The sequence below is a fragment of the Leuresthes tenuis genome, unplaced genomic scaffold (assembly GCF_036924035.1).
Source record: "Leuresthes tenuis unplaced genomic scaffold, fLeuTen1.0.hap1 SCAF_11, whole genome shotgun sequence".
NCBI classification, from domain to species: domain Eukaryota; kingdom Metazoa; phylum Chordata; class Actinopteri; order Atheriniformes; family Atherinopsidae; genus Leuresthes; species Leuresthes tenuis.
The window spans coordinates 10,663,455-10,689,071 of record NW_027325365.1 but is presented as its reverse complement, the minus strand read 5'-3'; the positions used below and the strand labels follow the sequence as shown (position 1 = coordinate 10,689,071).

The window sequence follows — 25,617 nt, the reverse complement described above, 5'->3', positions numbered from 1 at the left end:
AAAAAATAACCACAGGTACTTGATATCTGAGCAAATTGGAGAACTTTTTTTTCAAAACCAAAAATAATCAACGCAGTGACTGAATGTGGAATAAAAGTGTAAACAAACAGTCATTCAATAAAACACAGACAGATTTGAAATATGCATGCTGTGGATACTGCAGACAGGCAAAGATAAGAGAAAAAAGATCGGAAGTTTCTGACTTCAGGTTCAAGGGAGATGACAGGGAATGGGAGCTGGAGAAATACACAAAAAGGGAAGGAGAAGGAGGATGAGGAAGTAAGCACAAGAAAGGGAAAATAAATAAAAGAGAAGGTAAAAGCAAAGGTTAACTGTATCGATATGTGTATCCTGAAGGGAAACTGAGAAATGTATGATGGACAGTTTATGTGCCTTCTAGAGAAAGAGGGTGCAGAGTATTTGGAAAGCCAGAGATGAGTCTTAAATCAAGGGATTGACCTGTGGCTCAATCAAAAAAGAGGAAAAAGAAAAAAGAAAAAGCTGCAATTCGCTTGAAACTGAAATAGAAAACATTACTTTTACTTGTCATTTCAGTAATGAAAGCACATCAAAAATCAAGATGAATAAATAGAACCATAGACTAAATGAGTTGTCTCTGACTGTAGCTCCATCCGTCAGCACGTATTCTGAACATTTTACAGCAACTCATTTTTAAAACTAAAGTAAAATAAAGTTTAACAGCACTGAATTCACCATCTAGACTGTCTACAAATCATTACAAAGATTACAAAGTCTTGAGTTCCAGTGGTCCCAAGTTTGGCAATTTCCTTGAAGTGTCACTGCTTTTTAGTGTTTTGGTGTCTTCTGTCTGTTTTTCCCTTTTTCAGATAACCGTGAAGCTCAATCTGCAATCAGGCTGTTCTCTCCCCTCAACCTTTTCTGTCTGTGCAGTAATTTACCTCACTGTGGCGTCGCGTGGGGGGGGTCATGACTGTTTATATTCATGGAGGCACGGAGGACTCAGATTGTTTACCTTTCTTGTAAGTGACATCCCGGTTCCTGTCTTCCCCCCAGTGCTATGCTGTCTCTGTGCAGTTCCTCCCCAACCAGATTGGCTGTGGGAATGTCACCCCCTGGCCCATTTGTGGACAAAACCTATTCCACCAAAGAGGCTCAAAGACAAATTAAACGTAATGCCATGTAACCAACTCAGCAGGCTACTATGTGCTGTGAGGCAAAGAGTTAGCCAGCAGAGATACAGGCACATGTGTGCACCTCAATGTCTGTGTGGAAATCACGAGTCAACGTGGAGCCAGATCCAAAGCACCTCTGGAGGCCGGAGTGAGATTCAGATACTATTGAAACATCTGCTAGTACAACTGATTAATTGACTGTGAGTTAAATGTGAAGCTAACAGAGTTTGTGATCAGTCTCATATAAGATGAGATTATAAAATACAGCGGGTGGCTGATTTCTAAGGATAACTGCTGCAGGGCTATCACAGAAAAAAAAAACTGCCAACCATTGCTTAAGCAGAACAAAAGCTATGAGCCCCTGAAATTAATACCTGGCAAGAAGAGTAAAAAAGCTGAAAAAAGTTAATGACAGAATGTTGGTTGTTATTAAATCTGTAAACAAATAAATAAGTACTTTTTTGTTTGTGATATTCCAGTTGATAAACCAGAACATTTTTACTCAGTCTGCATAAATGTGCCATTTAATGACTAAAACTATCAGAAGTTCTCCAAACTTAAAAAAATGACAACAGTCAAAAATGTTCAATCCAGTGGAGGAAGCCATCCACGCAGTGAACAGTGAACCATTACACATCAAGCATTCCCTATAAAAGTCCCTGCTCTGGATTAGGCATGCACTCCATATTCTGCTGTCTGTAATCATGTGTGTTAGTTAATGAAGCTCCATCGGGGCTTTTCCATGTGAAAAGCTCCACTGACGATGCTGACACTGTCCTCTTTCAAAAGACGAGTCCCATTGTTAATAAGCATCCTATGACTCAATTAGGCAGGCTTGCAGATGCCGCCCGTTTTCGAAGACACAAATACAAGTACACACACTTAGGAACATGTTCACGGGCAAACTTCACTTTGGAATAAATTACACTAATATTACACTGATACAGATGAATATTTTTGGGGTAGCCGGAAGACACATTCATACATATACAATCATACCAATAAAGGCCAAATAATGGTAATTGTGTATGGTGCATGGAAATGGCAAAGATAATAAGTATTGTTGTGAAACAATAATAATATAAAAATAAATCACATTTAGCTGTCAAAGGGAGTTTTTTTTTCTGAGCAATAAATTCACGTTGGTGGTTAAAAAAACGTATCATTGGTACTGTACAAATTACTTTCGTTTTTCCCAATTGTCTTTGTGCCGGACTTATTTTTCAGTCTATGAGCACACTTGGAACAAGATATGTGTTGTCTAGGCAACGATTTTAAACAGACCAAATGTATTTAAAGTGAAAGAAAATGCTTGTGCAATAGTAAAATAACAGCAAATGCAATAAAGTGCTTAAATAAAGACAAAAAGGAAGTAAGAAAAAAACGTATCTGTGTGGGCCATTGGAGAATCAAAAAGATGACAAAGACTCCCTCAAAAGACTGACATATCCCAAGGTTAGGTGCGCAAAGAGCAAGAGAGTGAGCACTAACAAAAGAAAGAAAATGTTTAGATTCACAGGGGATATTTATTTTTGAAGAGACAGTTTTGATGAACATCACACTGTACCTTGAAGGCACATAAAAGTTAGCAGGGTGTAGGCTCAGTAGGCTGTAAGCGGCAGGTATCAAAGACAGCTAATGTTCAGAGGGCCAAAGTTAAAGTGCACTGTGATAGCCAGAATGGCTCTCATCTGAAAAGAGAAGATTAAAATCAGTGGGACATCACAGCGAGGCAATATGAAGTGGGAAAGAGAGGAAATTTCTCTCTCATTCGCACTCACTCGTTTTCTCTCAAAGATATACACACACATAATACATCCTCCTACAATAAACCAATTACTTGTCGTTAATATTTAAGAGGCAAATTTCCATTCATATGTAATATATTAAAAACGTGCAGGGATGAGCAAAGAAAAGGGCTGACCCTGAGATATTCACAGTGGGCTAACTGCCCCAAACAGAGAGAACTGAACGTCAGTGTTTTGTGTTTTATTAAGACAAATGTTTCAGGCCTGCACCACCAACTAATGGCCTCGCTTTTAAAATGTGGAAAATGAGAAATCTGAGCTTCTTCTATTCAAAGTGGGATAACAGCCTCTTTACCTTGTTTGAAGAAATAATGAACTTTAAACCCAAAATGAATGACAGAGTTACTGAAATATGAGGAAAGGTTCTCATAACTATTCAGCCAATGTAGCCTGTTCTGCTCAGGGACTGATGACAGTTTGCTAAATGAGTATGTGGTAAAATGCAAGTTGTCATCATGTTTGCGAGAGACCATTGCTGTTAAACAATGAGCCAGAACTTGCGAGGGGGGGCCTTTTTAACAAGGCTGGCCCTTACTCCAGATGTCCAAAGATGATTTCAAAAGCTAGCGAACAAAGTTGAGATAACAAAAAGGAAAGAGACCAAGTTCACAAAAATAAGAGGCCAGGAAAAAGATAGACAGAAGAAGCAGCCTTGGCAGAAGCTCCCGGTTCTCAATTAACACAATCAGTAATAAACAGCCAGATTCTCCTGGGAAAACATACGCAGACCATCAAGCCTGGCTTCCCAACGAGCTGACATGGAGAATATCCAAAGCTTATTATTATACATGCACCATCAATACAAGGCAGACTATCCCATAGAGTGCTGCAGTGTTTTGAGTTGAGCTTAAAATCATTAAGCTAAGGCCCTTATTACATTGTATCTAAAGAGGCAGAGCTTCAACAGCGTCTTTTTTTTCCAAGAGCGACAAGCTTTTTAAAAGGTTTTCTTTTATCATCAAGACTTTTGTCAGTGAATTAACAGCTCAACAGGATTAAGATATTGTGAGTATAGCTCATTGTTGCAACAGTTGCTACGGTGTTCAGAGAGCCAACACATGTGCCCATAGACTTGTACTAAAGGCGAACTGTAGGGGCCACATCACACAGTTTTGCTGCCCAGCAACAGTTTTCTTGACTGAAAGCTTTGAGTGTCATGTGAGGAGGCCGACCATGCGCGAGTGTGTTTGATCCTGTGTACAGGGTCAGCCCTGATGCTAACAGACTTATTAGGGGACTTATTAGTGAGAGTCAGAGAGCCAGTAAACCCCCCACTGATTCCATCATTACTGCTGTTGTGACTGTGTCATTACCGCCATGCCGCTGAGGCTTTGTGGCAGGAATTGAGAATCTGCTGGTGTCCTTAGCACGTTGCCTCAGTGGGGAGAGGGTGCGTGTAGGGTTGAGATGTATGGACACTGGTGAAGGAAAACAGGTGTCAAGAGTGAAGAAAACTACTGAAGGATTTGATCAAATCCCTTCAGATGAGGGAGCAGCTGCCATCACTTATAGTGAGGCTTTAACCAAGTTACATTTCCACTGCTGACCTTTAGAGCAACGCCTTAGTTTGAGAACTATCAGAAAAGTGAAATATAGAAAGGATAAAACTGAATGCATGAAGCAGTTAGTTGTTATACATGTAGAAAAAAAATAATAAATAAATTAAATAAATAAGGTTTTTGCTTGATTTATTTCAGATTAAATGCAAATAGAAATACTGACAATTATATTGCTAAAGTCTTCAGAAAAGGAATTTGTTTCATATGTTTTATCATATAAATGATGCACAACATCTTCTCTTCAAATCAATGTGGTATCAATAATCTGTATTGATAAGTGCTGTTGGAGAAGCCCTTTGCATCATCAGTGCTCATTTGCAAACATATTTATTTCTAAATCCCAAAAGGGATTTTTAAACAGGATGGTCACAGAGTTTATGCTGGTTTGGTTGGTCACCAGAACCCTACTGATTAAAGCACACAGCGAGTGCAACTACAGCACTGGGTTTTGGGCCGGAAGCCAGTGCTTTGTCAGACAAAACTGAGAGGACTTCTTTTAAGTTAGGCACTGGTGGAAAAAAGGGGTAAAACATATTTATAAAACATAAATCTTCTTGTCCTAATGGGTTTCAAGCCTCTTATCCCTCTCTTTTACCAACAATGTGGCTACTTATGTGAGTAAGTAAAAGTATCAATTTCTGAGAGATGTCAGACATCTTCATTAGTGTACATCCTCTCTGCACGTGCACGTGTAAATGAGTTTCAAACCGGAGCGCTTGGGGAATAAAGATCAACTGATATGAACTGGAATCTGAGTGTAAGAATAAAAGATGCAGTTACAGTCTGAATAGTGTCATAAGCTAGTCAAAGGCCCAAAATCTACAGTTAATATCTAGTTGTGTAAAGTTCTGTTGTGGATCCTACACAGGAAACTAAAAGTAGTAGGCAGAGTCTTCACACCACTGAAAATTTGAATTCTTTCTGTACTATGAAGTAACAAAAACACTGATTTTCGGGGCTTTCATTAAATATCTCTAGCAATTGAACTATTAGCCACAATTACAGAAAATGACTCATTTACAAAATAAAATTATTATCTACGTTAAAGAAATGTTAAGAACTGTATCAGAGCGCATCGAATCTTTTCCTCAAGCAGCATTTTCATACAGATGTTTTTTAACAATCAAAAGTGGTTAAACATTTACAGAAGACAAAGTTATTGTATAGTGGCAAATAAAGCACAACAATTGTTGTTTTTTTGGTTATTTTTTAAAGTAATCTCCTTTCTTCCCTTGTATTGTTGCTGCTGAGAAGAACAGACATCACCATCACAAAATGGCACATGCCCTTTGTCTGTCAGCAATTGATGTGGGCAATGGAGGAAACATTTTGGAGGAGAAGAGGTGTGAAGTTTGCCAACATCAATCTTGTTTCAAATTGAACTGCAAAGTTCCAGCTGAATGAATTGGCTTTCAAATGCAGGAGGCCATAGCTGCACACATTCAATCCCAGAGTGAATCTGATTTGATCCCAAGAGCCTTACAAAGGCACAACCCACTGATTGATAAAGCGAACTGTGGGGAGATGAGAGAAAAAAAAAAAAAAAAAAGAGGCCGAAGTCAATAGAGAAAAATGTAGAGAAAGAGGGGAAAGCCCAAGCAGTAAAAAGGCAGAAAAGAGTTAAAAAGACTAGAGCAAGAAAGCAAATGAAAAGGGCAAAGCCTATTTGAATGAAGAATAAAATAACATGTAGTGGGGCTGGGTTGTTCTACAGGGCCCATTTAAAGCCTCGTACACAAATTGTAAAGATGGAGAAAAAACGGGGTGGCGACAGGGAGAAACTAGAGATGTCTCTCTGTGATAACAGATTTTTCATCTCTGTGTGGGTGGGAATGATTTTATGATCGCAGAGCAAACAGTGGCTCCAGCGTTATAATTGCCTTGACAGCAGTGACTGAGGTGTGCCTTGAAGTGCAACACATTTGGGGTTCACTGTAAACAGCTTCATTCTTCCAACAGTAAAACCAGACACAATATGTCAAGCATTAAACAACACATCATCTTCAGCCAGAGGCTCCTTCGGTTCTGGAACAGGATGCCACCTATGGTCTCTTTACATTGTAACTTTTTCCCTTTGGGGTTAATAAAATACAATTGATTTAATTCAATTCATTGTTATTTAAAAAGCTGACGTTACAGAAAGGAATAAATTAATCTCCATTTATATTGCACAGCTTTATGCAACGTTGTCAAAACATCATCAGTGAAGAGCCTTGGTAGATCAGACAGATAGTTAAAATGGTGATGATGATGATGATAATAACAGTTTGTGTTGCTTTTGCTGTTGTTGTGTGCATGTGGGTACCCTGTACACTTAGAGAGAAAAAAAGAAAGAAAGACTTTAGTTGAAGGTATGTTTTCATACATGTACTTATTACAGTAGTTGAAGAAGCTGCATTTAGCCGGCTGGAAGTCTGGAAAACTTGAGCCCAAATATAAAGCAATGAGGGGGAAATCTGGAGAATTCACAGCAGCTGCAAAGTTTTTTCTGCTGGCCTGTAAGTCGTTTTCCAACATAATCATCAATATCAAGGATATGTCCAAATACGTGTAGCATGGATGCCATCAGAAAACGAGTAAGAACCCTCTCCCGTGATCCTCGAAAAACGGTAAATAAAACACTGATTCGATAGCCCCAAAGTAAGAAATAAATAAAAAAATGAAATATGCAAAGCATTCAATCAGATCATCCCATAATAAAAGACAAAGAAAAATAATAAAAAGAAACGGTCTTAGAAGACTAAAGCTGAGCTCAAAATCCCTCTTGATTATCATTTCTTTTCTTGGTAAAACTCATTAAACAGCAAGACCCATAAAAGCAGCAGGGGAGATGACCGTCTTACATTCTCGGTTGTTTTAGAGGCCTCTAAGCGCAATAAGCAGCTGAAAATTGGAGGCTGTTAAAGTGATTTTTTTTCCCTTTTACTGCCAAAGTGTTGTTCTTCAACAATGCAAGTAACAAGCAAGAATCTCAAGGAAGGTGGAGATAACAGGAGGCTTTTTTTTGCACCATTTTCTGAGGGCAGCTCTGCGGGGAAGGCATTTACACCTGCTTGCCTCATCTTTCACAACACACGAAGCCCCAAAAGTGTGCTTTACTTTTAAATATCCAAATCTTGTAGCTAAGATGGAAGTACCAACAAAAAACAGGCAAGGGACAAAACCAACAAGTTACGGATAGGAACATTTTTTAAGAAAATGTAATTATGGCAGACAAATGAAAATGGTTTCCACCAGTGACTTGTTTATCAAATAAGGGGAAAAGATTAAGGACGCACTGTTACACTACATCCGGAATTAATCTCGGAAGCTTGACCTTCCAGCTGGACACTCAAAATCACCTTAACTGGCACCAGTTTCAGTTAAACAGCCGGACTTTAAGTTGAAGAACGAACACAAACAAACAAAGTTCAAGCGGATATGACGGAGGGATCTTGTTGATGAAATCTTGAATGTTTAACCATCACCAATACATTTGATAGCACTGCATGAATCATGAAATGCACAAAAGAGGAAAATAAATGAACAACTATCTCATTAAAGGAATATCCATTCTAGCACCTTTTCTGCAACACCATCTACATCAAAGCCCCTCTCATTGACTTTCAACTGCACTGACTGGGAGTGGGGTGTAGATATAAAAAATTAAACAGCATTTCTCATTCATGAGAAAATCATGTTCTGTTTCAACAATAGAGGGAAAAGAGCTGATTCAGTGAAGCCACTGCAGGGGTAATTGATAGGGATCCAGCAAAGGTAACTCCTGGGGGAAATACTGGATCATGAATTCCTACCATGCCAGCGGGAACATGGACTATCTATAGAGCTTTCTTTTTAAAAACCCCAGCGGGTGAGAAAGTGAATTTAATAAAGAATTTAAAAGGGCATCTGAAGCTGAACCACAGCAATGTGTTTGCAGAACTGTCTTTTACCCCAAGAATCTATCTGAAAGCTGTGCAATACCGTGCTTATTTACATTAAATGTAAATAACTGCTTTCTTGTTCATTTATTCATGAAACTAAAAATGCTAATTAAATCTCTGTCACAAAAAGTCTTGACCTTCAGTTACTTTTCGAATGTTACAGAACACATGTATTAAATATGCATATACAGCGTAGAGACGAGAAGAAAGTGACATGACAGCCAGGCCTATCCCAGCCGCATCATTAAGCTTCGCAACAACTGTTTTTTTTCCGACCAACATCCCTGTTCTATCTGTTTTATCTTGGGCAAATCGCCTTGTGGCAGCTCAGGGAAAGCATCTATTTATTTCACAGCACAAAATAGAGTTGAGTCGAGTTTGTAGGCCTGGAGGCTTTTAAACAGGCTGAGCAAGAGAAAGCTGGCATGTCAACTGGTGTCCAAACAGAGGGTGGGTATATGGGAAAAGTTGGAGGATTGTGTATAGTTAAGTCCGTACACGCTGACAGAGCTCCGATTTGACTGTTCTTCGCTTGACAGGACTCTGACTTCTCCCCTCCCACTGCTGCTAGAATTAGAGGGGAGTGCTGGACACATACATACTGTCAAAGAAGTGGAAAACAATCAAATTGTCATGGGGGGATACATCAAGTGCCTTCATACACTCACTTCCACAAAGAAGAAAAAAGAAAAGAAAAGAAAAGAAAAAAAAATCGCTTGCAATGTTTGTGTTATTCATTAGCACGTTAGGTTGCCTGGTTGTGTATCTGAAAAACAAAATGGCCGCAACAAGGAAACCCCCAGAGCTTCCTTCACAAAAGCCTCACGCTTCTGTCTTGATGGAGGACTGATCTACTGGACTGGAAAAGGCAGGAAGCAAACCAAGCATAACCACCCTGGGTTCACACATTCATGTGTGTTCAGTTCAAGTTTGTGCACTTGCACATCTCCAAGTGTAAAAAAAAAAAAAATCTAAAACTGCTCAATAAAAAGACCAAATGGAATATGCAGGGATGTGGCATTTCTAGCTCTCTCAAAAGCACAAACATGCAGCAGCAAGAGCACCAGTGTCTCTAATTGGCATAGAGATTTGAATTGAGAGCATGGTGTTCAAATGTGTTGGAAAAAATACTTGGTTTTAAGATAATTAACATTTCAGTGAGAAATCTTGTTGTCACAAGATGAAAGCGTCTTAGCAACTACATCCTGAGAGGCTAAATGAAGCATGTGTGTGAAGATTAATTAAGAACAGGGTGGAAAGAGATGACACCTTCTTACCTTTACTCTGCGAGGAGAAGCAGAGGGAGAGCTGAGCAAATAGGTCAGGATTCTCAAACTTCTCTTCTTTGACTTTGATCCAGAAGCAATTCTCTGCCATTTCCTGAGGCACTATCTGCAATGACACAAGGATTCCATTATCACCACAATCAGAAACCGTCATTCCATCAACCCGCCACTCAAAAGTTCTTCTGGCTGGAAGATGGGGTTTGTAAGTGTTTTCCTGTGTATGGATGCACACATGACCTTGTGTGGCATCCTTAGCATCTGAGTGACAAACACAGAAGACCAAGAAAAGCTAATGGGGAGGGTTTGTCTTCACTTAACTATGATGTGTTAACAGACCAAAAGAGCACAGACACATTAAAGCTCCACATCTTCGAAACTCTGCGTAGACTTTACCAACGGAGACTTGAGTGAAACATCATGAGCTCTCTCAGAAGCAACCGAGCACCTGTACACTGAGATGATAACAGGCCACAGGGATGCTTTGGAGCTCCTCTTAAATCCTTTCCCCTGTACTGCTCAGTAGACTCGGAAGACATGAACAAACATATCTTTCATGTTGCACTAATTAGTACCTGATAGTGTGTGTGCCGTTGCGTGTGTGTTTTACATTCTGTTGCGTGCAGTGGTGAGAGCTTCGACTCAAAGGTCACTCATTGCACTGTGCCATTAACCTCCTCAAAACCACAGTAATCATTGTCAAGAAAGTGATGTAAGCAGCGCACTTATGCAACCCAGACAGAGCTCCGGTGGGTACTAGGCAATCATTCTCAGGCCATATAGTAACAGTGATGAGTGTAACAGCGTTGGAGAGTCTTCAGCTGCTTTAATAGAGGCTTATGAAACTTCCAACACAAGCTTGTTTTCTGTGAAGTATAGATAACAAAGTGAGTCTGCGCCCTTATTTGCTTTCATTCAATCCACTCAAAGTCATAGAGTGCACTCTTGTCATGTTTGCATCTTCAGAGAAAATGGTGAAAAAAGGGGAAATGGAGAAAGAAATTCAATAATCTAACAATTCAAACAATTCAAGAGTCTTGCCATTATCGCAACCACAACTGTTGGTAAGAAAAAGAGTTGCATATAGTCTAAAAAAAGAAGAAGCACTGCGTGAGTGAGCCTGAATGAGAATCTTTTTCCTTTTTTTGGAACCTAAACAAGGTTAAAAGGCGCTAAATAAATGCAGACCATTTTTACTCATAAAACTGTTGTTCAGTACAGGAAGAAAATGAGCTGTTTTTTATTCTCCAGTAAAATGGTTAAAAGTGAGTAACAACAACATGGAATTGTTTTTCCACACCTCCTACATGCAGGAATATACAGACTCGTATAATCACTGCGCTTCCAATGGTGGTTACGTGTTGTTGATAAGCTATGACTAAAAATTCGGACTGCCTAATCCCAAAATACCAACTGCCAGACAGTGAAAATGAAAGAAAAGTGCTGTCAAATGATGCCATGCTGTCCAAGAACTCAAACACAGCTCTTGAAGGACTCTTCACTCAGCTCCTGTCTGCAATCCTTCACACAAACCAATCTATAGATGAATTGTGCATATCTGTTTATATTGATTCTGAATGTTAAATGTTTAATATTATCATTTGACATTGGTTTGTTTCATTTTGTTTCCTTTTCTTATTAAACTCTCAGTCCATTAAATAAATGTGGGATTTTCCTAATGTGTTTTTCCTCCTTGTTTGAGGGAAGGCATTTGTAACAACTTGAGGTAATGAGCTAATGCCAAACTTAAATATGAGCCCGTCTCATGTTATTCTGTCATTTATAAATATTTGTAATCAGCCATTTAACATTGTGCTAAAAATTGTAATTATATCACAGGTAATGGGATAGAGTTTATGACTGTAATGGAAGCTAGAACATAATTATACATGTGCTGTTTATTTTGTCACTTGTACAGTGCCTTATTTAATCTTCACTAACAATTTTCTGTGGGAATTGCTGACACATCATTGAGTGGGTACATGCAGGAAATTATAACTAAAGCAAACATTTTCATAAGTGTGTCTGTGCTGGACTTGTCCCATGTGGGTGTCTTATACAATGCCTTTAACTAATAAAGCACTGCCTCCACGGCCCCTGCTTGACTGGAGGACTTTTACTCTAACTAAAAGTGTAATAAGCTCTGGTCAAAAGCCCCGTATGTATGCTGTATATCTATACTTATGCACGTGGAGGTCTGATTACATAGGCAGCACAAAGTTGTGGACATTCAGGGACAAAAGAACATGATTTTTGGTTCACGTTGCAGTTGAATACCATCCCTAACAAGGTACAAGTCATCTTTGTGTGTGTTGTAAATCATACTCTTGTTAGGCATAATTGTATGAAGAGGATAGAGGGGGTGCGTTCTCTATTCTTCACTTCTTGACACAGTTAAAATAAATAGTCACTCCCTGTACTTCAATAGTTACATCTGCAGCGCACAGAGGAGACAGAAGACTTGTGTGCTACTTAATCGACACAAAAGACACAGATTGTTTTTCTTTAGGTGGTTATGAAATTTAATTTGCATCATCAAACTAATTACCCTGTGGTGTCAGGTTAATGCTCCTGGACATAACCTGTTTCTGTACACGTTCCCAGACAGTGGATATCCGCTCTGCACTGCATGGACACAAATTATACATGCAAACCACATATACACTGCAAAAGAAAATGATTATATTTGTAATGCAAAAGGCAAAGACGAGGACAAGCTTCTCTGCTGCTGTATGACACTATAGGTGAATGCAACTACTGTTTAGCTCTGGCAGTTGCACACTTTGATTTCTTAAATATTCTTGAATTGACAAGATAACGCAACCGGCACCTTAAATTCAAAAAGTTATACATCACACATTTTAACTTGCACATGCAATGTAATCGAGAGCGGCAAAAATGAAAAATTCTAAATAAAACAATCGAAATCAAAATAAAGTTCAAGGTTACAGATGTCAAATCTTTGACTTCCCAGATCAGCCAACCTTTGCCTTTGATCACAGCTCTGCAAACTCTCACCACCATGGCGATGAATCTTTTAAGGGAGCAGGCTGCAGTCTCTCCCCATTCACCTTTTAAGGCATTCACAGAGCAGCTGTGCATTTGATGGCTGCATGGTTTAAAGCTACAGCAAAGCTCCATGGGGTTAAGGTTGAGTGTCTGACGTCACTGTGACATGATTGATAGCTTTCCATACTTATCTTTCTCCTTCAAGTACTTTTCACTGTACTGCCCAAAAACAGGTAAAATAACAAAGTAAAACTATTGGACATTCGGCAGAGTAGTGACCTCCTCATTTGTCATTGCCAACTCTCAGTTACCGGCGCTGGGTTGTTGGCCAAATCAGCAGCTGGATTTGGCAGGGCTTTAACCTGCAACTACAGCTGTTTAACAGTCTTAATTTTGTCTCTTGTACTGTGCCATATTGCGTAACCTTGACATGTGTTGGTGTCAGTTTCTGAGATGCCTGACAGTGCAGGATGAAGTGATATCAATGTCAGGAAAAGATCAAAAAGTTGTGATGCCCCTCTGGACAGCAACCCAACTACTAATACTTTTTGGTTTATGCTTCTTACCAGAAAACTGTAACAGACCATCTTGTTTCTTTGGAAAGTTCCATCTGCTAGTTCATTTTTTTGTAAGTAGAAAGAAGTATTGATATACTGGCGCGGCAGTCATGCTGTTTCGACGACTTGCGATCGTCTTTAAAAATGCTTTTGCAACTTGAGAGGACAGAGCAATACTGTATGCTGATCCTGTCTTTTTTATAGCACGTAAACCACTTTCTGAGATGAAAAACAATAATTACTAGATTTCAAAAGATGTTTGAGAGCCACAATCAAGGTTGCTGTTTTAGAAGTCTCAGATATAGAGTTTAATTTTGCAGGTATGTCATTTTGTACTAATACAAAAGCTGTGCTGTGAAACTTTGATTTTCTTAGCTGTATTGGTATAAGTTTTTTTTTCCTATTTTAAAATCCTAATCTAAAATCTTTTAAAATCCCTAAAAATACACATTTTGATTCTACTAAAACCATTGAACTTAAGTCACATTGAACTACTAACATGATGCCAAAAGTACCAGTCTGACATTTTGTTTGCTGTCAGAAATTGAAGGCTGAAGTGCAAGGTCACACAAATGTCAGTGGAAAGTCATTACAGTAATACTAAGAATCCTTAGGGCAATAGATAAATTACATACGGTCAAATAAAGTCAACACACAAGAATGCACCATTGAAATTGTATTCAAATGTGACAGAATTTAACACAATCCATTCTTCCTTCAATTATGCTAAAATTGTGCAAATCCAGGGACATTTGAGCAGTGAAAATTGTTTACTGTTGAATCCTTTGAAATGGGAAATGGCGCTGGGTGTGGAATAGTGTGGCCTGTGGCTGAGCGGTTGTTTGACTAGATTAAGAAAGCATCAGAGCAGAGCTGCGTCTGGTTTGAACCTTTAATTTGGCATTTTACTGTGTTGACCTGCAAGATCCAGAATCCACTGGCTATTTCATAGATGAACAGGGGCACAATATTTCCCTCACAGTCTCAAAGTCTTAAAATCATCAGAAAACATGATTTAATGAATGCACACAGTACCATACCTTGGTCCAGTTGACCCTCTTCATCACAGTTTCGGGCTTGTAGATTTTCTTGGGCTCGAGGCCATACGGCAGTTTAATGACGGGCAATGAAGGAGGAGGTGGCGGCCCACCAGGGCCTCTGAACGGAGGGGGCCCACAACCCGGGGGTGGTGGGGGCGGTGGAGGTCCTCCACCTGGGGGCGGGGGAGGTGGAGGTGGTGGTGGAATCCCAGCATGGCCAGGGAGAGGAGGAGGTGGTGGAGGGGGTGGCGGACCGCCACCAGGTGGGGGAGGAGGCGGTGGAGGTGGAGGTGGAGGTGCTGCTCCGCCTGGTAGTGGTGGTGGAGGTGGTGCTCCAGTTGCTGCTGGGCCTGCAGCAATCTGCAGACACAATACAGAAATGTCAGTGACGACCACATGGTGACCGAGGCTTCCTTTGGTTGGACGCAAGCCTGAATCTGACTTCCCTAATGTGCAAAAGCCATAAGGCCACTGAAGAAGCCATCATGTCCGTGCGTGTGTGCGTGTATTTTGTTCCTGAAAAAAGACGCAAGTCAAAATAAACTTGTGCTAACATAGAGTATTTATAGAGCAGTCTAAAAACACTATTTTCCCTGTTATTCCACTGCATGAATAATGATTTATTGATTTTTATTAAAGATGTCTTTAATAAAAAAAGATTTCAGTACCCTGTGTGGGACTTTTAATTAAATCTAGAGATGTTTTTTGTAAATACATATTTTCTTTTTGGGGCTGCAGGTGAACTAAAAATTAAATTAAAATGTGAAAAAAATTCAGATTTCAGATTTCCCAACAAAGCGGCCTTACGCTTTTGGTGGCTGGAGAGCAGCTGGAGAGAAATCTCTTTTTCTGAGTGCCTAATTTTTATCCTTTTGTAATCCTGGTGCAGAGGCTCTCCTCTGGCAAGTAGGAGATGATGTGAACTCACTGTACAGTAAAACTTTACCCAGCCAAGCCTGTTATTTTAGAAAATAACTTGTAATCATTTTCTATTTGACCTCGTCTGTTTTCAAACCAAATTTCACCATCATAGTGTGAGTGATGTTTCTGGAAAGAGAAACAGATGTTTCAGTGAGTTTCAAAACCACATCATCAGTCTGGTTAGCGTTACTGTTTGCATAACTCACACACAGATCTGTCTGCGGCAGCAGCGCTGCAGAAGAAAAATGTTACATAAATTACAATGTCGTCATGAGCATGCAGCATGAGAGCGTCTTTTGCTGAGTCTCAAGCTGGATGTGTGATAGTTGTTCATTAATAAAGTATTACTCTCTGTGTGCATTCTCAAATGAGTCTGTCTACCATTCTAGGACCGATGAGCTGATTCCTCAGACAATGACTGATTTGGCCTTACACTTGTGAGGACTAGGTGCGCTGTGGGGGTGTCACAGTAGCCTACATTATTACGCTAATGCTGGGGCACTTTTGCAAGGATGAAATGTTTGTGAACCGAATAAACTGAACAAAAAGCACCATTAGCCCACTAAAACTACTGCTTTTGTTGCCATTTCAAAATCAGACTGTATCAGCCTGGTTAGGTCTTAAGAAACTAAGTTGAGCTTCACAAAGCCTTCACTGAGAGGGGACATCAGTGCCATCAATGAAATTTCACACTGAGGAAATCAGACTCCGTCCACAGTCTTAAAATCTACCAGGATACTATTTGGGGTGCTTTCACAACAAGAAGACACCCAGTGTCAGAGTTGCTGTATAAGCAACTTAACAATTAAGCTCTAACAGCATCATGACAGCTCGCCAGGCTCCTTTAAAAAGCTTCTGTGTTAGAGAGACAACAATCAAGGTGGGAACTTTTTGTAAGAAACTTTATGGAACACTTTCTATTGTGAAAAGTTTACCTACGTGTAATAATGGCACAGCCTAAATTATATACCAAGTTAGAGAAGTTTACTTTTACATAATTTATCATTATCTAATAGCTAACATAATTCCCTTTTGGGATAAATAAAGTATTTTTCATTTCAACTATTCACTTATTTATTTATCCATTTAATTTGTTTTTGTGATGTAATGTGTATTCGGGCCACATAATGCTCGGTGGTGCAGACAGGAGTAGGACAGTGGTTGACCTCCCGGCTCTGACCGCCCACTGTTGTTACTCTCCTGTCTCCCAGGAGCTCAATGGACTTCACATGGTGGTGTGTGGTCCCTGTCCCATAAGTCTAACTAACCATCACCCTTTATTCCTCACTTGTTTCTGGAATCACAGGGTTTAACTCGGAGGCCTGCGCTGTTACATTTCAAGTTTAAAAAAACAATTAAGCCTGAATGATGAGGAGAGATGTGCCTCTGTCATAACAAACATAATTGACTAAAGTTGAATATCTAACAGATGAAAATGTATGCTTTTTCTATATTTTTTTTACAGTCTTTGATCCTATTTGCTTTCAGATTTAATAGACTGATTGGATATTTCCAGCCTGCTAAATGCCTGTCATATTCAACTGTTATCTTCCAATTACCGCATGAAACACTGTACAATGAAATTTAATTATTGTTCCTGCAAAACAATAAAACCTACACAAAGAAAACCCATATACCGGTACATCTATACAGTATACTGTCTGTCCTCATTGTTTGTCATTTGAATTGTTTTACTTTTTCTTAACATTAGACCTTATAGCAATAAGATATATATATATAATTTCGTCAAACAAGCCACAAAAAAGCTTTAAAAAACTCATACTTTGTAGCTGTTAAGCAAAACCAGTTCATCAGATTTTGGGACAACATTGTCTCACTCATCATATAAAAAGTAGTGTACTGCTCAAACAGTTGGTCTATTATGTTCATTTATCTCTATGAACATGCTTTAAATCTGTTTTAACTTATAAGAAAAAGAACCTTGATTTCTCATCTGGTACTTATTATGAGTTCTCACAATAGCAGCTATTAAACAGCAGGCAGGTATTTTATCACAACCTGAGACTGATAAAAAGTTTTTCAGTCCTTTGACGTGTCAGCACTATCACACTTTGCATATTCACAAGATGTGGTGATAGTCCAGGGTAAGACCAATAGAAAAATGCTTGGAAGGTGGAAAAAAGAAAGAAAAAAGATGTGCAAATACCCTAATTACACAAATTGTTGAAACAGAGGAATTTAGATTAGATGTTAGCTCTTACCAAAAAGGATTTCCATTTGCACTTCTCATTTCCTAAACCAATTCCCCACTACTTGCATTTTCCCCAGTCACTTGATTGTGTTCGTAAAATGTAATTGGCTTCATATTTAAAGACATTACATAGTGTTTCATTATATAATGGAATTGGCATATTGTGTATCAGGGTTAAAATTAAAAAGGTGCTCTGCAAACAACTCCTCACACAGATTGCTCAGAGCCCTTCACTGAAAATCCACGTGCACTGATTACAGGTCTGTCAATCTTTTACGCTTGATACGAGAGAATGGAATTAAATTAGCTACTGAATTAGTGCAGAGTTGATTTCATACTGAGAGCCCTCTGTCCTCTTATCTGCCCCATGTTACTCCTTGGATCCAAAAATAACATTGTATGATATTATCATGACAATCATCTGTTTTCTAATGCTCATTTCACATTGAATAAGATTCAGATTCCATGTTGTGCATTGTTATTAAGCAGTCTATGTGTATTGGCATGTAATGCGTATGTCGTAAACAAACTAAACAATCATGTCTCTGAACTAGGAAACTTTTTATAACTTGCAGTGAAGAGATTTTGTTTTTAAGACTGTGAAAACACTGCCTTTCCGTCATTTCTTATTGTATGGATATATATCTCATATATACATTATGAAGCACACTTTGATTCTATATCCAAGCCAGATTTGAATCCCTTTGGTATTTCTTAACTGATGCTCCTTAGGATTCAGTGAGGAGGTCATTGGGACAGCTAATTAAGTCTGAATGTGATGTGATTAACTTTTCTGTCCCAATCTCATCTATGACAGAAAAATACAATAAGGAATGTTTACTTGTGAAAACTGCAATAAATAAGCAGAGAACGTCTGCATATGTTTAAAAAAGCTTCCAACTTTTACCTTAGCCTCGATCAGAAATACAATTATATGAACATACTGTATATATCTAAATTTGTTTTGAGGAATTCTCATTTTGTAGATTAGTCATTTCAAGAGACAAAAAATTCCACATTATATGGCATTAATTTCAATAAAACACAGCATAAACAATATCATTTGAATTTAAAGGGGATCCAAATCAGCATTTTAAAATGTAATGCATAAGACGAGAGGCAAACATGCTCCTAATCAGACGAAAAGAGTGCCACGAAAATGACTTCATACATAGATTTGCAGGTGATTAAATGTGAGATTTATGTCAACGGCCACACATGCAAAGAGGACACCCACCTTGGCTGCAGATTCCCTGATGAGTCTCTGAGCCTCTTTGAGCTTGTCTTTTTCAATAGTTAACTGTGCAGATATGAAACGAACACACACACCAGACACACGCACCAGGAGAACACACACGTCACAACACACACAAAGGGCAACAAAGAGGCACAAATGGGGGTGGGTTAGAGACAGAAAAGAAGAACACTAGTACAATTCAACAGGTAGAGAACTCACACCAAACACAATAAAGCCAGAACAGAGGAAAGGGAAGGAAAGAGGGGGTCCCTTAAACATTTAATGACAATGGTAGTACAGTGTCATATTACCATTATGTCAGAATGAGCTATTTCATGTGCAAAAAGGCAGAGTTTGCTGTACTTTCTCACCTAAAACAAGATGTAATCTACCTTCAAAAGAACATCAGTGTAGAGAAATGACTGCATGAAAGGCACACAGCAGCACATCACAGACAGCTGGTGCACCTTCAAAAACCTTCTTCCATTTCCATTTCTTCTCTTTCTGGCATTGCAAAAATACATTTCAACTCAGCACTCTCAGATGTGTGATGAGCATTGATTTCCCTGTGCAGTCTTTGTTTTAGAACTGCACCCATTGTGCTTTGATATTTCACATATTGCAACCTTACCAAAAGAAAGAGGACGGGAACACATTGCACAGCAACTGGAATGTAATATTTTTTTCATGCAGTCGATCCTACAGAACACCTCATATTATGGGGTGTAGAGAACTAAATATTTAATGTGGATAATGGAAAAACGGACGCAAAACTTTTTGTTTAGTGGTTTGAAAAGGCCTTTTGTCTTCCAAGAATCTTTGAAAATGGACGTAAAGTGAAATATTTAAAGCAAAAATCATTTTAATTTGATTCTTCCCTCTTTGGGATTCAAAGTTAGAGACTTTGAGATACCCAAGAAAAGCCAAAGAGACAAAAAGGCATAGTGTTCCCTCCTTTCTAAGGTCTTCTAACAAGCATTTGAAGCAACTGTCAGTGTAAGGATTATATGTATGACACACTTGAATAACAATATTTCTGGCTTAACAACTAACTCGGCCCTTCCTCACAACAACAGAGCCCACATAATGGCTACTTTATTGTGAGTTTTGTTACCATTGTCAGCTGAGTCAAATTCTATAATCAGTTAGAGTAGACGGCAGCCAGGCTTTAAAAGACAGGGAGAGTGGTCTACTACACCTCTAGCTCCTCTGGGGGCCATGCTGGGTCAGCTACAAGACGGCCAGGTTGTTAAAACCTATTAATGGGATAGCGCAGAGTATTCCAGGGTACCCACTGCAGTGCTACATTATTCATCACATCCAGAGCCGATTCAGTGAGTAGCTTTTCCTTTTTGCCTTGACTGGTTGCGAGCAAAGGTTTGGGGAATAGTGGATGAGTTCTACTTCCTTGTGATTTCAATGTCCTTTGTTGATGTTTATAAGCAGAACCTCCACTCAACTCAACTGGGAGATAATCAAACAGACACATCAAACATGCTGCTTGTTACAATGCCAAAGTTCCAGAGAAAGACTCTCATTAAATGTGCTGGTTCACAAACACAGTGTAGAAAAGCGACTCACATGCAGGTGTTTTAATATCTGACAGGAGTTCAGTCTCAGAGATGAAAGGTTAGGGTTAGCGCTCACTTCATTCATATTCAACAAAACAGCAGTGATCGCAGAGCTGCTTTGATGGACAAACTGAATGCATGTCCTCGCACCGATTTGAAGGTTCTGCGCTCTCGTGGATAATGACTTCTCTAAAGCAAGTGTCAAATGTGGAGAAGGTGGCAAAATACACTCCCACAGCTTAATCTTCCTAACGAAGCAACATCACAACTGTCAGAATGACAATATGGTGTTCTTTGCTTGAGGCAGCTACAGAACAATCTCTATCAACACCTGCCTAAACCCAAAGTTATTACTGAAAGTGCTTATCTGATATATAAACTCATTAAATATGGATGATAATTGCCTTTACTTTTAAATACGAAGTCTTTAAAGCAATTTGCATTCAAAATGATGATTATTAATCCATGACTGCCAATCAATTGCAGATATTCTAAAGTGCTTGTAACCCTTCGTGCAGCTAATACAAATGACATGTTTCTCTGTTGAGATTGATGTCCGTACATGTGGGGCTCTGCAGCAGTAGCCATACCGAGGGAACATTCAGACAAACAGGAAAAGAAACATGGTTTGACTTTCCTGGGTTTCTCTGCTCCACATTACCTGTTAATGCGTCAGTCAGTAAGTCGTCAAAAAGACACTGACCTGCCAGGGGAATGTGAGGAAAGGGTGTGCTGCTAAAAGATATGGAAACAAAACAAAAAGCTCTGACAGAGGGAAAAGGTGTGAGGGAAAATGAAGAAAAGGCCAATGAGATGGAAGGAGCTTCAGCTGCTGAGGGAATGATTAAAAATGCTGTGCCGGAATTTGGTAAAGTGAGGATATACACTGGGCACAACCAAAACATTTTTATATGTGACTTCGGCTGGAAGAAAAGCCAAAAACTGTCCTAGATAACGGCACTTAATGTGAACAAGTAATACGACTGATTGCTACAGGACTACAGTAACAGAATGTGACAACTGTGAAAACTCTTCTTGAACCTCTTATGTAGGTGCAGTTATTCAGATGCTAAGTGCAAACATAAGAAACAAGTAATAAATGTTTGAGAGAAAACTCCACCTCCGGTTCAGATTTAACCATAGCGTCTCTCACTGCTGGTTCATATTAAATTCCATAAGCAGAAAGGAAAACTGCCCTTTTATCCCAAGGTAGTCCTAAAGTGTTTAAAATTGGGTTAAGGGGGATATAGCAGCCATTTTCTGTGTTCAAAATGGAGGGTTTTGCCTAGGAATAAATGATGTAGAAGCCAGGAAAAGAAATGCAATCTGTCTATGTGATGATAGAATTTCATAGGAAAAGCTTCAATAGAGCAATTCGCTCATACAAAGAGCTACAACTTAGGAAGGAGATTGACCCTTTATTAAATCAAATGTTCTTGCATGGGCGATAACTCCCACTTACAGCAGCTTCACATCTGTAAATGGAAAGATATCCTTCTGACCTAATCAAACCTTTTCTAGAAGCATCGTGAATGATCAGTGCTACAATTTTTCAGACAAATACTGTAAAAAACATCTATTAGGCTAATTAAAAGTGCTTTTGAAAATGACCCTTTTAACTCACTTATCTTTCTGCCTTTTAATGAGACACACATTATTAAGACCGCTGGGAAATTTAATTGTTTTACAGAGTAGTGGGATTTCACTTTGTGGATTTACCTGAGACTCCAGGGTTTGGATCTTTGTCTCCAACTCTTTGATTCTCTCTTCTTTCTTTTGAGAGTCAGCCTGAGCCTCTTGTCGTGCGCTGAACTCCTCATCAAACTGCAGGAAAAGAGACACAGGCCGTTTATGTGCATATAATAAACACACACACGCTCACAAACACACGCAGGTAGGTGAGCGGCAGGGTGTCTCCCGAGAGTGGCCACAGGGCACATCAACAGACACCAAAACATGCCATCTTACCCTCTCTGGCCAATTTCTATTCATAGCCCTCGCGGCCCTTGAGCCCTGTTGTCCTTTGTCTTCGTCTCAGGCTTGGTTTTCATGTATGTTGATGGATCTAACCTTTGCAGAAACCAAGCCATGTCGCAACAAGGATTTCACTGGCCCAGCAGGGAGCACAGTGGGATGGTGGGACATGACTCTTAAGAAAAAAACATTTGCCCGGACCCCTGGTGCCATTTAGGTTTTAGTCTAGCACTTCTATCTTGGCTCTTTAGATTTCCTACTTAAAATATTAAGTTAGAGACTGGGTTTGATTTTCATGTCTCTGAAATGATTAAAAATACTTTAAAAAGTGGAGCGAGTAAGAGAGATTGGCCATCTTTAAATGCAGAATTCCATCAAAGGTGTCTGCACATAACTTAACTCTCCTCGGCACTGTGTACAAATAAGTATACATCAGAACATCGGCATTGATTCTTGTAATGCTGATACGGATCATGTAGCGTCACAGCCAGGTATTGATCAGGGCATGGAAAATCAATAGCTTGTCTGGGAGCTCTGGGGAAGAAAAAACTTTGCTGATGGGAGTTGGCCAACCAAAGGGGAGCTGTTGGAGTGATTAATGTCTCACCTTTTTGGAGTACTCTGCAGCCTTCTGCTCACTCTCATCAACTTTGGCTTTATCCACACACTGATCTGTAACACAAGACAGCCAAAGTCATGGGCTATTTCAAAAGGTATCTTTGGCTGCAATCTGCATTTTTAACTCATTTTAACAAGATTTTCAATTAGAACTGGATCTTGTTTTCAGAACATAGCAGAAAGGGGAGATTCAACGCTTTCAACACTGGTTTTAAAAATGGTTTGAGTGATGGATGTCTTTTATCACAACTAAAAAGTGTTTTGAAGACTTTCTACCAAAGGAATTACAGACATTTCAAGGTTCACTGTAATACATACAATTTGATTAATCAATCTACGCATTTATAAACAGGACAACTTGCCTAACGTCTGCACATTGACAAAAGCAGAATTACGTTAAGATCTGCTTAACTTGCCGAATAATAATCTAAGTGAGAAAATGTGCAACAGTAAACAAAGGGAAGTATCATTGCAAAGCGTTAATTAAATACTTTGCAAAGAGTGGAAAAATATAAATGATCTTACAGTTCAACTTCTCTTCACCCTGACTTTAGTCAGAGAAGCGTCCTTGAACAAAAAGGAATCATCACAGATGATCTGTTGCTTAAGAGTGTGTCTTTAATGAGAAAGTTTAGGATGAAATAAGAGGTTTTCGTAATACATTGCCGTCTTTTGATTCTTGCTCCTTAATCTTGTTTTTCACTCTTATATCTTGCTTGTATGCGCAGATAAATCTCATTTACACTGACACAGTGTGAGTGCCAGTTTTAAACATAGATTCGTAGCAAAGCAGCAAAGGTGCATTAGCCCAATCATTCTTACACTTTTTCTTATACATCCTCATCCATCTTCCTTTTTTTTCAGTGTATTTTCGCTGATTGAGAACAATCCCCCTTTTTTCCCCCTCACCAGATTTTTATCCTGTACTTCGTGGAGATGTGTTCATGCATGTGAATTTGTTCACTTCCCAAAAAACAAACATATGCTGGAAATCTTGGATCATGGTGAGTCCAAAGCACATCTCTTTTTACCGTACTGGACACTCTCAGCTATATTAGATTTTATGAAAAATCTAATATGGGAATCATTTTACAATGATGATCATGAGAAAGAGCCTCATAAAAGCTTTCCAAAGCTTTTTTGATTTTATTCAAGCAGTCTGTCCACCACAGCCACTCAAAACTCTGTAGCAAATCTGCCAAACAGGAAGGGATTTTATTTCCATGCACTAATAAAACAATCTTTCATTTTCATTCTATTTTTGCTCAGGAAGGTTCTTTCATGAGTGAAGGGATCTGTAAATGGTGAGTATGACAAGAGCTGGTCTAAATTCTGGTCTAAATGCTAAAGAAGAGTGCTTCAGTGCTTTCTTTCCTACCAGCTCTGCTATAGGAAGCACGACATCATTCTTGCCAAAGGAAAACCCATAGTTGACCCATAATTCCTTGGAGCTGCACAATTTAAAGCTACACTCAATTATGACGGCTTCATTTGAGACCTCAATAAACCTGAACTCTGGGAGGCACTGCGTTAGGCTAAAATACATTTCACAATCAGGGCTTTGTTTTTAATATGATCAGATTAACTGTGCGTGACGACTGTACAGTACTGAAACGTGGCCCAGCTTGTTGTTGTTTTTTGCCTCATTTAGCATTAGACTAAGGGGGGGGGGGGGGGGGGGGGGGGGGGCTTGGAGGAAGACCGCCTTTCACAATCCCAGTGTGGAATTATATGTATCTTATTTTTTGATGATAAAATCTTTTTGGTTGGGGTGTGACCTTAAGTTTTAAAGGAACTGTAACTTCATTATAATTATACTATTATGTTTCACCATTAATGTTTGACTTTTGCCAACAAACTGTGACTCTGTGACGCAAATCTGAAAAAAAAAAAAAGAAAATAAATAAATACATTTAGAAAAAAAAAAAAAAGTTACCAATAAGTTGGGTGAAGTCCACATCCAATCTTTTACTGTAGCCAAAGTCAGGGTCCATCCCACTGCGATGCAGAACCACCTGGGACACGCATTCTTCAATCACCTTGTAATATTGAGGCCTGAGGGGTCGTGAAGCACAGCAGAACAATTAGAAACCTGTAGAAAGATTGAGTGACACAAACCCTACAAGACTAATTAACTACAAATTATTCTCTTATCTAAGCTAGAGGTCACAAAACACCATGTCAAAAAGGGTGTTGGTGGAGAAAATAGGTACCCCATTAAATTTGATCACTTGCTCCATCCCCATCATAAAATTAGCAGCTTCATAGCTACACAGAGCTCAAAGTATGTGACAGTCTGTCCATTTCAAGGTGACTAACGGTAGTCAAGGCTACGGTTGCCCTCTTGCATAATTTGCAATCATCTTTGCCAATTAGAGCAACCATAAAAACCGAAATGCAAATCTAATCATTGTAATGTGTGTAACTGAAAGCACAATGACCAGGAAAACATGTCAGCCAGTTAGGAGTGTGACTGAGTGCTTGGCGTTGTCAAGCAGGGAGTGTGAATCAGCCCGAGAGTCCACTGACACCACGCAGGTTGGTATGTGACCTTTTCTCTGTAACATTATCAACTTTAATTGTAAGTGACATTTAGAAAATACAATGCCATCTTAAGTTGAGCTCCAAACTGAGAAATAATTATTTTCTGAGCATGACATTGACCAGAGGTTGATGTATAAATTTATAAGAGAAACAACTCCCTTTTTTAATCTTCCAAAGGCTCCGTGACTTGTGATAAAGTTACATTTT

At 39.1% G+C, this 25,617-nt stretch overlaps 1 protein-coding gene across 1 annotated transcript in view; it reads right to left on the bottom strand.

Moving 5' to 3' along the window:
• The window catches only part of diaph2 (diaphanous-related formin 2), a 350,084-nt gene that overhangs the window by 205,245 nt on the left and 119,222 nt on the right, over positions 1 to 25,617 (bottom strand). The window contains exons 14-19 of the mRNA XM_072395385.1: positions 24,803 to 24,921; positions 22,856 to 22,920; positions 21,994 to 22,098; positions 18,704 to 18,766; positions 14,334 to 14,693; positions 9,722 to 9,836 (exon numbers count right to left, since the gene is read on the bottom strand). Coding sequence (XP_072251486.1) covers positions 9,722 to 9,836; positions 14,334 to 14,693; positions 18,704 to 18,766; positions 21,994 to 22,098; positions 22,856 to 22,920; positions 24,803 to 24,921 — 827 coding nt within the window. The remainder of the gene's footprint in view (positions 1 to 9,721; positions 9,837 to 14,333; positions 14,694 to 18,703; positions 18,767 to 21,993; positions 22,099 to 22,855; positions 22,921 to 24,802; positions 24,922 to 25,617) is intronic.